This window comes from Physeter macrocephalus, chromosome 16 (assembly GCF_002837175.3).
Source record: "Physeter macrocephalus isolate SW-GA chromosome 16, ASM283717v5, whole genome shotgun sequence".
NCBI classification, from domain to species: Eukaryota; Metazoa; Chordata; class Mammalia; order Artiodactyla; family Physeteridae; genus Physeter; species Physeter macrocephalus.
The window spans coordinates 100,975,309-100,989,179 of NC_041229.1; the positions used below are offsets into that span (position 1 = coordinate 100,975,309).

General features: G+C 42.3%; 1 protein-coding gene and 1 pseudogene across 1 annotated transcript; both read left to right on the forward strand.

Annotated features, from left to right (window-relative positions):
- The first annotated feature begins 2,126 nt into the window (after positions 1 to 2,126).
- Positions 2,127 to 2,496, forward strand: LOC112067456 (spindle and kinetochore-associated protein 2-like; annotated as a pseudogene).
- Positions 2,497 to 2,841: 345 nt separating this feature from the next.
- LOC102976341 (ubiquitin-conjugating enzyme E2 variant 2-like) lies at positions 2,842 to 3,995 on the forward strand. The gene has a single exon (XM_055091579.1). It carries the CDS (start codon positions 2,862 to 2,864, stop codon positions 3,297 to 3,299), a length of 438 nt encoding a protein of 145 aa, XP_054947554.1. The 5' UTR covers positions 2,842 to 2,861; the 3' UTR covers positions 3,300 to 3,995.
- Positions 3,996 to 13,871: the final 9,876 nt, after the last annotated feature.

The window sequence follows — 13,871 nt, forward strand, 5'->3', positions numbered from 1 at the left end:
CCGCTCCGCGGCATGTGGGATCTTCCCGGACCGGGGCGCGAACCCGCGTCCCCTGCATCGGCAGGCGGACTCTCAACCACTGCGCCAATTCTCTTCCCTTAAAGGTTATTACAGATATTGAGTGTAGTTCCCTGTGCTATACAGTAGGTCCTTGTTGGTTATCTAGTTTATATTTAGTAATGTGTATATTTAAACCCTAATTTATCCCTCCCTCTCTCCCCCTGCCCCGTTTTTCCAAATAAGGTCACATTCGCAGGTTCTGGGGCATGGACATATCTTTTTGGGCGCCACCATTCAGCCCGCTACGAGTGATATTCCCGATGTCTGGGAAATACACTTTAATTCTTCACTCATTCACTCAGTCATACGTGTTGTGCACCTGCTTCGTGCCAGGCGCCATTCTAGATGCCGGGGACCCAGCCGTTCAGGGTCCTACTCTTCGTGGAGTTTCCATTCTAGGGGGAGGACATGGACAGTGCATGATTACAAATAAACAAGAAAATATTAGGGGATAATACAGGCTGTAAGGAAAACGCCCCAGGGACATGTGCTGGAGAGATTTGGTGGCTAGTTTAGACTTACGAGGGAAAGGCCTTTCTGCCGAGGTGACATGAAGCTGAGGTCTGCTAGGAAAGAGCCAGCATGTGGAGACTGGAAACAGCAAGAGCCAAGCCCTGATATGGGAGCAAGCTTAGCGTCCTCAAGGAGCAGAAAGAAAGGGGCTGGGACGTGGTGAACCAGAAAGGAAGTGGCAGGAGATGGGGCTGGAGAGGCAGATTGTGACAGATGGTGTGAACCCTGGAGGCTGAATAGGGAGCTTGGCTTTTATTCCAAGAGCCAGGGGAATCCATTCGGTTTCAGTGAGGAGAGCACTAGTCAGTTGTGATGATCTCGCTGCTGAGAGGGAAACGGGCTGCAGAAGGGCAAGAGTCGATTAGGGAGGTGAGTTACAGGTTAGGAGGTTACTGCTGCCGTAATCAAAGGTATGAATGGTAGCTTGGACCAGGATGTGGTACGGAGATGGAGAGGACAGATGCTGGAAATCTCCTGGAGGTAGAGGTGACAAGATTTCCTGATAGATTGGTCATGTGGGGTAAGTAAAGGAGAGACTCAAGAATGGATCTTAGGACTTCCCTGGTGGCCCAGTGGTTAAGAATCCACCTGCCAATGCAAGGGACACGGGTTCAAGCCCTGGTCCGGGAAGATCCCACATGCCACGGAGCAACTAAGCCCGTGAACCACAACTACTGAGCCTGCGCTCTAGAGCCTGCGCGCCACAGGTACCGAAGCCTGCACGCCTAGAGCCCGTGCTCCGCAACAAGAGAAGCCAGCGCAGTAAGAAGCATGCGCACCTCAATGAAGACCCAGCGCAGCCAAAAATAAAATAAATTAAATTAATTAATTTTAAAAAAAAGAAAGAATGGATCTTAGGGGATTTTCCTTGTGGTCCAGTGGTTAAGACGCCACGCTTCCACTGCTGGGGGCGCTAAGATCCCGCAAGCTGCATGGCCCGCCCCCCCCCAACCCAAAAAAGGATCTTAGTAGCCAAGACATGGAAGCAACCTAAATGTCCATCGACAGATGAATGGATAAAGAAGATGTGGTACATATATATAATGGAATACTACTCAGCCATAAAGAAGAATGCAATAATGTCATTTGCGGCAACATGGATGGACCTAGAGATGATCATACAAAGTAAGCCAGACAGCGAAACACAAATATCATATGTAATCGCTTATATGTGGTATCTTAAAAAAAATGATACAAATGAACTTATTTACAAAACAGAAATAGGCCTACAGACATAGAGAACAAACTTATGGTTACCAAAGGGAAAAGGGGGGAAGGGATTAATTAGGAGTTTGGGATTAACATATACATGCTACTATATATAAAATAGATAACCAACAAGGACCTACTGTATAGCACAGGGAACTATGTTCAATATTTTGTAATAACCTATAAGGGAAAAGAATCTGAAAAAGAATAGATACATATATATGTATAATTGAATCACTGTACTGTACATCTAAAACTAATGCAACATTGTAAATCAGCTATACTTCATTTAAAAAGATTAAAATTAAAAAAAAAGAATGGAGGAGGAATGTCAACTATTCAACATGGAGGCGGAGGTCGATAAGCTGGAACTGATGTTCCAGAAAGCTGACACTGATCTGGATTACATTCAGTACAGGCTGGAATATGAAATCAAGACTAATTATCCTGATTCAGCAGGCAAGAAAAATCCAGTTACACTCTTTAAAGGAATTGTCAGCAATAAAGTCTCGATATCAAACTTTGCATGTATGCTTTAAACAAATTGCTGTGGAGCATAAAGAGACTAAGAGCCGCATTTGTGCTACTTTCAATAAGACTATGACCTTGATACAAGAACTACAAAAGCAAACAGACCTGAAGCTCTTACCACTGACTGAAGAAGAGAAAACTGCAGCAGAGCAATTAAGAGCTCACATGTCAGACTTACGATGAAGAAATGGACTTGCAAAAGGGGTATCTAATGGGAAAGAGATCAATTCCAGAGAGATTTAGGAAGATGTTAGCATTTGATAACTGTTGGTGCAGGGGATGACAAAGGAGGTTTGGCTTGGGTTACTGGATAGTGATGCCTGCCACGAGAAAAGGGCAAATATTGTACTCATAATGTTCAGCCAAAGGGATGGAATGGAAATAGAGAGATTTTTAAAAATATATGCATATAAACTTAGTCTTGTAATTTCAGGCAAGTAAGTCTCAATACCATTTTGTATCTGTTTTTGTATAATCAGGATAACACAGATGTCCTGGCCTACTGTAAAAGAAAATTATGGGGGCGGTGCGTCGGGCTGCAGGAGAAGATGGCGGTCTCCACAGGCATTAAAGTTCCTCGTAATTTTCGCTTGTTGGAAGAACCTGAAGAAGGACAAAAAGGAGTAGGCGATGGTACGGTTAGCTGGGGCCTTGAAGATGATCAAGATATGACACTTACAAGGTGGACAGGCATGATTATTGGGCCACCAAGGACAAATTATGAAAACAGAATATATAGCCTGAAAGTAGAATGTGGACCTAAATACCCAGAAGCACCTCCATCAGTTAGATTTGTAACCAAAATTAATATGAACGGAATAAATAATTCCAGTGGAATGGTGGATGCACGGTGCATACCAGTGTTAGCAAAATGGCAAAATTCATACAGCATTAAAGTTGTACTTCAAGAGCTAAGATGTCTAATGATGTCCAAAGAAAATATGAAGCTTCCACAGCCACCAGAAGGACAAACATACAACAATTAATTTTAGTGGATTTAAAACTTGTCTTAAATCAACAACCTTCTATTCATGTCAATGTCTTGATTAAATATCACAATGCAAAATACCCACACATTAAGTAAGATAATTCCAGCTGGTAAACATGACCTGGACATCTGTAAGAGTATATTTAATATATGTACACCCATTATGTTTTCAGGTAACAGGAGGAAAATCCAGCACAGTTTTTTTTCTTGTTAAGGCACCGTCATTTAAGCATGAACCTGGAGTACTCAGAGTGGAACTCAGGTTTCCAGGTGGAAGAACAGCGAGAAGTGTCAGATGGCTGTGCAAAGCAGATGTGTTTCTGAAGAGAAAGCTCAAGAAGGAAAACCCAGAACGGCGTGCTCTTGCTTAGTGAAAGAGCTTCCGTTGAAATTGTCTAAAATAGCAGGTACAATGAATATTGTCACAAAATGTGTTCATTTTTGAAGCGGTATAGGTGCTGACTACTAGTAGTATCAAAAATACGTTCAGGATTGTTTTGATACCTGTATTTATAATAAAATTGTTGTGGGGAGGCGGACGGATTTCCGTCACAAGCTGTTCCTGGGTGTTCCATGTACCAGACGCGGTGAAGAGTTGTTTACAGTCTTTGATGGACAAACCATGCATTTACATTTAAGTGAAATCAACAAAAAGGAAATAGATGTATGGATATGTGATGTTGAGATTAACGTTAGTCTTTAATTGTAAATAAAATGTGGAATGTGTCCTCAGGAAAAAAAAAAAAAAGAAAATTATGTACTATCAGTCAGTCAAATGTGAATGAACACGCTGTGGAAATTAAAGGATTGAAAAAAAAAAAAGAAAGAATGGATGTGGTGATCATTTTGCAATGTACACCTGAAACTAATGTTATGTGTCAATTATAGTTCAAGATAAAAGAAAGTCGGGCTTCCCTGGTGGCGCAGTGGTTGCGAATCCGGCTGCCAATGCAGGGGACACGGGTTCCAACCCTGGTCCGGGAAGATCCCACATGCCATGGAGCAACTAAGCCCATGCGCCACAACTACGGAGCCTGTGCTCTACAGCCCGCGAGCCACAACTACTGAGCCCGCGTGCCGCAACTACTGAAGCCCGTGCGCCTAGAGCCCGTGCTCCACAACATGAGAAGCCACTGCAATGAGAAGCCCGTGCACCACAACGAAGAGTGGCCCCCACTCGCCACAACTAGAGAAAGCCCACGCACAGCAACGAAGACCCAGTGCAGCCAAAAATAAATAAATAAATGAATGAATAAATAAATTTTAAAAAGATTTTTAAAAGTCAACATCCTAAATGAAAAATAAAATGAATGGCTCAGGTTCTAGAAGCAAGCAACTGAGCTTCTGGTTTTTGTTTTTAATTGTGATTAAACACACACAGTGTCAAATTTACCATTTGAACCACTTCATGCACAATTCAGTGGCGTTAAGTATATCCACAGCGCTGTGCAACCAGCACCGCTCTCCAATTCCAGAACTTGGGTGTGTATGTTTTTTGCGCACTGAACAATCTGAGTATTCATCAGATGCTGCGGAAAGCAGAGAGCGTGGAGTTCCTTAGCAGTCCGCGTCACCGCATCTAAAGGCCCGTGTCTGATGGGGGCTCCCGTTTCCTCCTTTCCAGTGGGCTCCCGCGCACGGGGCGTGTGACGGCATGCTTTATTTTCCTCTCGATTTTGCTTCAGCTGAGACTACGAAAAGTCCTGGGCACGGTGCTGATTAGTAACTTCCGCTTGACCCTAATTAGGACCGAGGCGCTTATAGTCCATCAACCTGACGCAGGCGGCTTCTGGGGGGAGCAAGGGTTAAAATCCTTTTGACATGAACCTGAAGCTTCGCTCCCTCTCGTCCACAGGGGACATCAGTTACAGAAGGGTCGGCTGAAGGACAAGAGGGCCGATGCCTCCAACTGAAACCCTGGAGGAGGTGGACGTGCTGCAGAGGCCTGCGGAGAGGGCGGGGACGGGGGGAGGGGGAGGGAGGGCGGATCTGAGGGCGTCTGAGTGGCCCGGTTTGCAAAGAGACCTTGGTCTTTAACAGCTGACTTAAGAGAAGTCTCTACGATTAAAAGAAACAAACAAAGGCTACCTATGGTGAACTCACGTTTCCCCATCCCCAAGACTGGGCTCCCCTGAGTTACGTGTGTGAATCAGTAACAGCTTCTTCTATAGTTTAAGGATTTATAGAGGATTAGGACAGTGCATCTCTATGTTCTAAATGGTTGCGTTTTTTTTTTTTTTGTGGTACGCGGGCCTCTCACTGTTGTGGCCTCTCCCATGGCTCACGGGCCCAGCCGCTCCGCGGCATGTGGGATCTTCCCGGACCGGGGCACGAACCCGTGTCCCCTACATCGGCAGGCGGATTCTCAACCACTGCGCCACCGGGGAAGCCCAAAATGGTTGCGTTTTTATAACCCTCTGGAGAGAAGCTTAATGGAGTCCTCCAGATACTCCTGTAGAGGAGAAATCCTGTAGGTAAATTAGCAAACTAGTTAAGAGACTGGCCCAGCAGGAAGTTAACTAATTACCTTTACCATCTTACTAGTGTAAGGAGCTGAAATGGGTTTTTTTTTAAACTGAACTATAGTTGATTTACAATGTTATGTTAATTTCTGCTGTACAGCAAAGTGATTCAGATATATATATACACACACACATTCTTTTTTTATATTTTTTCTATTATGGTTTATCAGAGGATATTGAATATATTTCTCTGTGCTATACAGTAGGACCTTGTTGTTTAGCCATTCTATATGTAATGGCTTACATCTTAAATGGTTTTAATTTAAGATGTAAACTTAAGTTTTTTAAACTTAAGTTTTTAAATTTAAGATGTAAACTCCATTTTAATTCCTGTTTTAGTTTGCTGTTGCTGCTATAACAATTTACCACACACTTGGCGCCCTGAACAATACAATTTGTTATCTTACAGTTCTGTAGGTGACATGTCATTGGGCTAAATCTGGGCATCACCAGGGCTGTGTTCCTTTCTGGAGGCTCTAGGGGAGAATCTATTTCCTTGCCTTTTCCAGCTTCTAGAGGTGCCCTCACTCCTTGGCTCCCGGCCCCTCCCTCCATCTCCAATGCCAGCAATGGCTATGCATCTTATCACTCTAATCTCTTCTGCCTTCCACTTCCAAATTTAATTATCCTGTGATTATATTGCGCCCACTGGATAAAACAAAACAATCGTCCTATTTTAACTTCAGCTAATTATCAACCTCAATTCCATCTGCTACTTTAATTCTCCTTTGCCACGTGAGGTAATGAAACCCAGCAGGACCCTGTAGGGCTCCCATGTACAAATCCTTTCCATGTCCCCTGTTTCTTGTTTGTAGGCAATAGGCTTCATTCAGCCTCCATGACCTTCTCTGAGTTCCAAAGGGCAGATTCAAACAGTTGCTAATCAGGGAAGTCAGGGGATACAGAAACAAGGGAGGAGCAGTCAAGACATACCTGGGGCAAGGTCCTGGCTCCTCCTCAAGGAATAGACATAACAATATCTTTGAGTTCTTCTGCAGAACTAAGGCCCCCACTAAGGTGGAGGATGGTATTGATAACTTCAGGCTGAGCACAAGGTTCCTGGAGCACCACCCTGTTACCTCACCACCAACCAATCAGAAGAAAGTCACACGCCCTGCAGCCCTCACCCCAAATTTTGCCTATAAGAAAATTTCCCCCCAAACCATTGGGGAGCTCGGGGTTTTTGAGCGTGAGCCACCTGTTCTCCTTGCTTGGCCCTGCAGTAAACCTTTCTCTGCTCCAAACGTCATCATTTCAGTTTTATTTGGCCTCACTGTGTGTCGGGCACACGAACTTTGTTCAGTAACACCCGTAAAATAGATCATCAGAACAGCTGGCTCCCTCAAGTGAAGCCCATGCATCAATGGCCAACAATCCTTGCCCATGGACAGAAGTCATAATCTCTTTATGAACCACTGAAAAAAAAAATCACCTTTACTGAAGTATAGTTTACATACAATAAAATGCACCCATTTTAAAAATGGACACTTTAATGAGTTTTGACAAACATTTATACTCATGAATCCATCAACATAATCAAGATATAGAACATTTCCACCATCCCAGAAAGTTTTCTCATGCACCTTTGCAAGCCATCCCACCCCATTCCCACCACTGGGCCAGGAAATCACCGATCTGCTTTTTGGCACTATAAAATAGTTTCTTTTCTAGAATTTCATTTAATTGGAATCATAGGTATTTTTTATGTCTGGCTTCTTTCACTCAGTTTAATATTTTGAGACTCATCCATGTTGTTACATGTATCAATACTTTGTTCATTTTTCCTGATGCATAGTATTTCATTCTATGGCTATACCACATTTTTTTTTTTTTTTTTGCGGTACGCGGGCCTCTCACTGTTGTGGCCTCTCCCGTTGCGGAGCACAGGCTCCAGACGCGCAGGCTCAGCGGCCATGGCTTACAGGCCCAGCCGCTCCGCGGCATGTGGGATCCTCCCGGACCGGGGCACGAACCCGCGTCCCCTGCATCGGCAGGCGGATTCTCAACCACTGCGCCACCAGGGAAGCCCTATACCACATTTTTAAAAATCCATTCCTTTGTTGATGGGCATTTGGGTTCTATCTAGTTTGGGGCCATTATGAATAAAGCTGCTAAGAACATCTGTGAACAAGTCTTTGTGTGGACACATATTTTTATCTCTTTGGGGTAAACACACCTAGGCATGAATTGCTGAGTCATGTAGTAAGTATATACTGAAATTTATAAGAAACTGCCAAACAGCTTTCTAAAGTGGTTACATCATTTTGCATTCCCACCAGTTCTGTATGAATGTTCCAGTTGTTCTACGTCCTTGTCAACACTTGGCGTTATCCGTTCTTTTACTTGCAGCCATTTTAGTGGGTGTAAAGTGGTATCTCATTGTGGTTTTAATATTGTATTTCTTTAAATATAAATTGAACCTCTCCCCTCCCCCTGCAAAAATATCCCTTAGAAAAGAGAATTGCCTTATATTTGTGTCCTTATAAAGTGTCCCATATTATGCAAGGGCTATCTCAATTATTTTATATAACAAATCTTTGGGGAAGACACATTGGTTAGTAATGGAAAACAGGAGTGGCTAAAAGTCTATTTAAGATGAAACTAGATCCCCAGATCCCCTCCTCTATTCTGAGCAGATGGGCAACTGCCCCTTTCTTCACCCCAGCTGAAGCCTGGAAATTTATTCTCTGCAGATAGTAAAAGCAGAGTCTTGAGCTGGGCCACACCAGAAGTGGTTAAGGGTCAGGATCCTGCACTCTAAAACCAGTGGACTAAGTAAAGGATTTAGTCCTGACCACTGGGGCCTCCAGATTGCTGGAGCTGGGCATATGCCCTCTAGAAGGAGAGTAGAGGAGGCTCGTATCACCCTACACCCTGCCCAGGCTGGACCAGCCCTATTTGTGAGCCCTGAGCATCCAATCAGCTCTTTGATATTTTACTATTACATAGGAACTGAGAGTCAGGGATTGTCAGACATTTGAGGATGATGATCTCTTAGATGAAAGACAGAAGCAAGATGAACAGGAATCAGAAAAAAATCAATTTGAAGGAAACAATAAGACAGGAAGTACAGAAAGGAGAGATGTGAGAAGATACTGCATCTATGGAATAAAGGGTTGCTATGAAAAAGGGACAGAGAGCAAAACAAAGCTCCCCAAAATATATTATACTAAATATATTACATTATGTAATGTTAATATGTTATAATAAGATATAATGGTAGAATTAAAAACTCAAAGGAGGTGTTGGAAGATGAAATTGAGGGAATCTCCCAGAAAGTAGAGAAAAAGACAAAGAGCTAGAAAAATTTTCAGAAATGATACGAAAACTAGGGCACAAGCCAGCAAGCCCAGAATCGGAGAACCAAGAGAATGGAGAGTAGAAATCATTGGAAAATAACTCAAGAAAAAATTTCCAAAACTGATGATGTGAGTTGGTGGAATAAAAGGGCATTTTTGTCAATGGATAAAATCAGACCCATACCACAGACATCACCATGATACCTCAGAGCAATAGGGACAAAGAGAAGCTCCCTTCTAAAAGCTTCCAGGGAAAGGATAACAAATCAAACTGCAGCAGACCTCTCAGCAGGACACTGGAGGCTAGAAAACAATGGAACAACACCTTAAAAAGATCTGTAGGAGAATGACTTGTGACCAAGAGTTCAATTCCTAGACAGATCATCAATCAAGGATGGGGCTGAATGAGAGCCATTAACAGACATGCAAGGGTTTCAAACATTTTAGCTACCATGCACCCATTTCCAGAAAGCTTTTAGAAGATGTGTTCCACCAGAATGAAGGGGTAAACCAAGAAAGAAAAAAAGCCATTTGATCTGGGAATCTAGGTCTCAGTACAAGAGCGAGGAGAAGAGAATCCTCAGGGTGATGATGGTGCAGGGAGATCCCAGCATGACAGCTGGGCTGCAGTGCAGAGAGCAACCTGTCCCCTTAGGGGCCTGTCACCAGGCTCTCAGGAAAACACCCCAAAGAGGATGATGTTGGTAAAATGCATATTGTGTTTAAATCTATAATAAGGAGTTTTACATTTCCAAGAGAGATTTGGGGGAAAAAGACACTAAAGTATGCAACTAGGTCGGGGCAACTAGGAAAAAGATTAGAAGGAAATATTTCTAAGTGGTAGGACTAGGTATAATTTAAGTTTTCTTCTTTATATTTGCCTAGATTTTCTCATTTTTATTTGACAGTTGGCATTTACTCATTTGTAATTAGAACTGAAAGCTTGAACAAAGATGCTGCGTCAGTGGCTGTCAGCTTTGCAAGACCAATGTTCTTTCACATCATTCTGTTTCTCCACTTGGGATTTCTTCCAACTGAAAGGTTAACCATTGTATGAAGCCTCAGCTCCTGGGTCAAATGTCTCCCTCTTGATGGAATTTTCCCCGGAGACAACACCTCGCTGTCTCTGCTCTGTTGAACCTGGTGTTTTGCCTGTGTTATTGCACAAGCTGCCATGTGGGTTTGGAAGGATGTGCTCTCAAGTCCTTACACTGCTGTACCTCCTTGGGAGCAAGGATCATGCGTTCTGTACCTCCATATCTCCTTAAGGAGCACCCAGATGCATCCCTCCCTGCAGGCACTCAAGAAGTTTATGAACCATATTTTACAGGTGGGGAGCTTGGCTGTGAACACAGCAGGTTAACTCACACCACTTTATTATCCGCTTTCAAGCGCTGTACTCTGCCGCAAGGCAGGTAACTCTTGGCCGGCGCGATCAGTTTTTGGGGTAGGAGGTTTTACATGCCCAGCAGGAAGACAAGCCCCCATGCAGCAGTGGCTCGATGCCTAAAGGCATCCTTGTGTTGCGGAGATGAAGGCTCACGTGCTCAGTGAACTCAGCTCTTTGTCCCCATTGGTCAAGTAAAGCAACTTAAAGGCATCCCGTTAATTACTGAATGTAGCACAAAGGATGTGTTCAAGCCCTAAGACCAAAACTAAGGACAAAGCTGTTGGGGTGTCTTTTAGATGAACTGAAGGCTTATTTTAAACTGAATTTATTTAGGTGGGGGAGATAAATTGAGTTTGGGATTAACATATACACACTACTATATATAAACTAGGTAAACAACAAGGACCTACTGTAAAGCACAGGGAATTCTACTCAATATCTTGTAATGAACTATAATGGAAAAGACTCTGAAAAAGAATATCTGTATCTATATATATCTGAATCACCTGGCTGTACACTTGAAACTAACATAACATTGTAAATTAACTGTACTTCAATTTTAAAAAACTTTAAAGCAGAGAGATTTCAGCAGCAGGCTCTGAAGTCAGCCCACCTGGTCGGGAGCCTTGAAACCCTGACTCTCCCATTGCCTCTGCTTGAGTTTTGCAAAGTACGCGTTAAACTTTATGTGTTTCAGAGAATTCATCTGTAAAATGGAATGATATCTACCTCATGGCGTTGTGAGGATCACATGAGATAATGCGGGCAATGTGCTTAGAATAATAACTGTCCATTATTATCATTCAACAGAGGATACTCCAAGTATTAAAAATTATATAAAATTCTGGTATGGGGAGATGTTCCCTGTGTATTACTTTTTTAAAACATTAAAAGCAATATGTTAAGTATGATCCCATTTTTGAAAAGAAAAACGTGTGTAGTTATACGTACATTTGACATCAGTAGAGAAAAATTTAGAAGTGTATACACCCAAATTTGAATTTAACATGCATCTCATTTTCTTTAGTGCATATGTTAGTGGTACAACACAAAAATAAACATTAAAAAATATCTAGACTTGCACTGTCCAATTCAGTAGCCACCAGCCACATGTGGTCACTTAAATTGAAAAGAACTAAAATTAAATAAAATGTAAAATTTTATTCTTCATTCTAGCCATAGTTCAGCACGCTGCAGCCACACATGACTAGTGGCTACTTCATTGTACATCATAAATGTGAACACGTCCATCATCACGAACGTTCTAATGGACAGCACTGGTCTAGGGGACCCAGGGGAGGGGACTTCTTGGTGATCTTTTCTCTTCCTTTGCTATAAAATGGGAAGAATTCCTCCTAACTTGGCTGGATGATTTTAACAGGACCTCTCAGAAGACGCTCCGATTAGGTAAGGAAAGCCGTTTACACTCCATTTTCACCAGGCATCAACCTATCTACAGGTAATTTTCTTTGTAATATTGGGTAACAACCTCGATCGTCCTCTTTTTCTTTTAAATTATTTTTAATATATGGCAATTCCTCAAGAGATGAAAAAAAGCACGTTTATCAAGCAGCCTCATTTCCTGCTCAAGAGGATCCTGGGGGTGTCACAAAGTACAGAGTTTCAGCCAAATTAATTTCCATAACCCTATGCAATGGAAGAACCATTGCCACCTGACTCAGCTTGCAAAGTTCTAAGTACTCAGGTCAAAAATAAGCTGCATTTCAGGGGCTCCGCAAACCCTTACTATATCAAGTCCAGGGCGTTAAAGACAGCACGTGCTACCGTCATCCCAAGACACTTCAGGAGGTAAGAACCCACCGGATGTTTGATTATTAACCAATGTGGAACAGGTGAACCCGGCCGTTCTGTTCCCCTGGGAGAAACTGGGATCGGCTGGCTTGTGCTGTCCTCTGGCGCCCCCAAACGGCGCCTCATATAGGAAGCTAAGACCCCAATATTTACTCTGTGAACTAAAGACTTTCTGCCTTCGTTTCTCTACAGGGTCACGAGCTTTCTCTTTAAAGTGACAGTTTACAAAACCAGGATAATCGGATCAAGATTTCACACCAAAAAGTCTGTTGTGGTTCTAGAGGATTAGCCCCCAAAGACGCTATAACTAATTTTTAGATTTTTCAATAATTTTTATAATATTTTTATTTATTTATTTATTTATTTATTTATTTTTGGCGGCATTGGGTCTTTGTTGCTGCACGTGGGCTTTCTCTAGTTGTGGCGAGTGGCGGGCTACTCTTTGTTGTGGTGCGCGGGCTTCTCACTGTGGTGGCTTCTCTTGTGGAGCACGGGCTCTAGGCGTGTGGGCTTCAGTAGTTGCAGCACGCGGGCTCAGTAGTTGTGGTGCATGGGCTTAGTTGCTCCGCGGCATGTGGGATCTTCCTGGACCAGGGAACAAACCTGTGTCCCCTGCATTAGCAGGCGGATTCGTAATCACTGCACCACCAGGGAAGTCCCTATAATGTTTTTAAGCATACAAAAAAGTATAGATAATGATACAACAGACATTCATGTATTTATGATTCAGTTGAACACCTGAAATATTATAGATTTATTTGAAATCCCAATCCTATTTCCCTTTCTTCTTAGAGGTAAAAATAAAACTCAGGATAGTGTTTTGCAGACCCATGTGTGTATTTATACTTGTACAGTCTTTATTAATGAACACACATAGTGTTGACTTGTGTGTTTCAATTTTTTTCAGGAAATTGGCGTCATACGGTATCATTCTGAAGGTCTTGTTTTTATTGATCAACATTGTCTTAAGAGTTATTTATGTTAATACATATGTACGTATGAACATACGTAAATGTGTATATATGTTAATACATAGTTGATTCATTTTTTTACTGCTGAAAAGTTCCCTGTATAACTCTGCCCATTTTATTTACCTATTCTCCTTACAAAAAGTAATGGTAATTAGATAATTCATCTTTTTCTTTTTTTTTGAAATTTATTTTATTTATTTTTTTATACAGCAGGTTCTTATTAGTTATCCATACACATCAGTGTATACAGGTCAATCCTAATCTCCCAATTCATCACCCCACCACCACTTTCCCCCCTTGGTGTCCATACGTTTGTTCTCTACATCTGTGTCTCAATTTCTGCCCTGCAAACCGGTTCATCTGTACCATTTTTCTAGGTTCCACATATATGTGTTAATATACGATATTTGTTTTTCTCTTTCTGACTTACTTCACTCTGTATGACAGTCTCTAGATCCATCCGCGTCTCCACAAATGACCCAACTTCGTTTCTTTTTATGGCTGAGTAATATTCCATTGTATATATGTACCACATCTTCTTTATCCATTCATCTGTTGATGGACACTTAGGTTGCT

What these genes read in the sequence shown, in the direction of transcription:
- LOC102976341 (XM_055091579.1), top strand. Translation starts at nt 2,862, where the DNA reads ATGGCGGTCTCCACAGGCATTAAAGTTCCTCGTAATTTTCGCTTGTTG.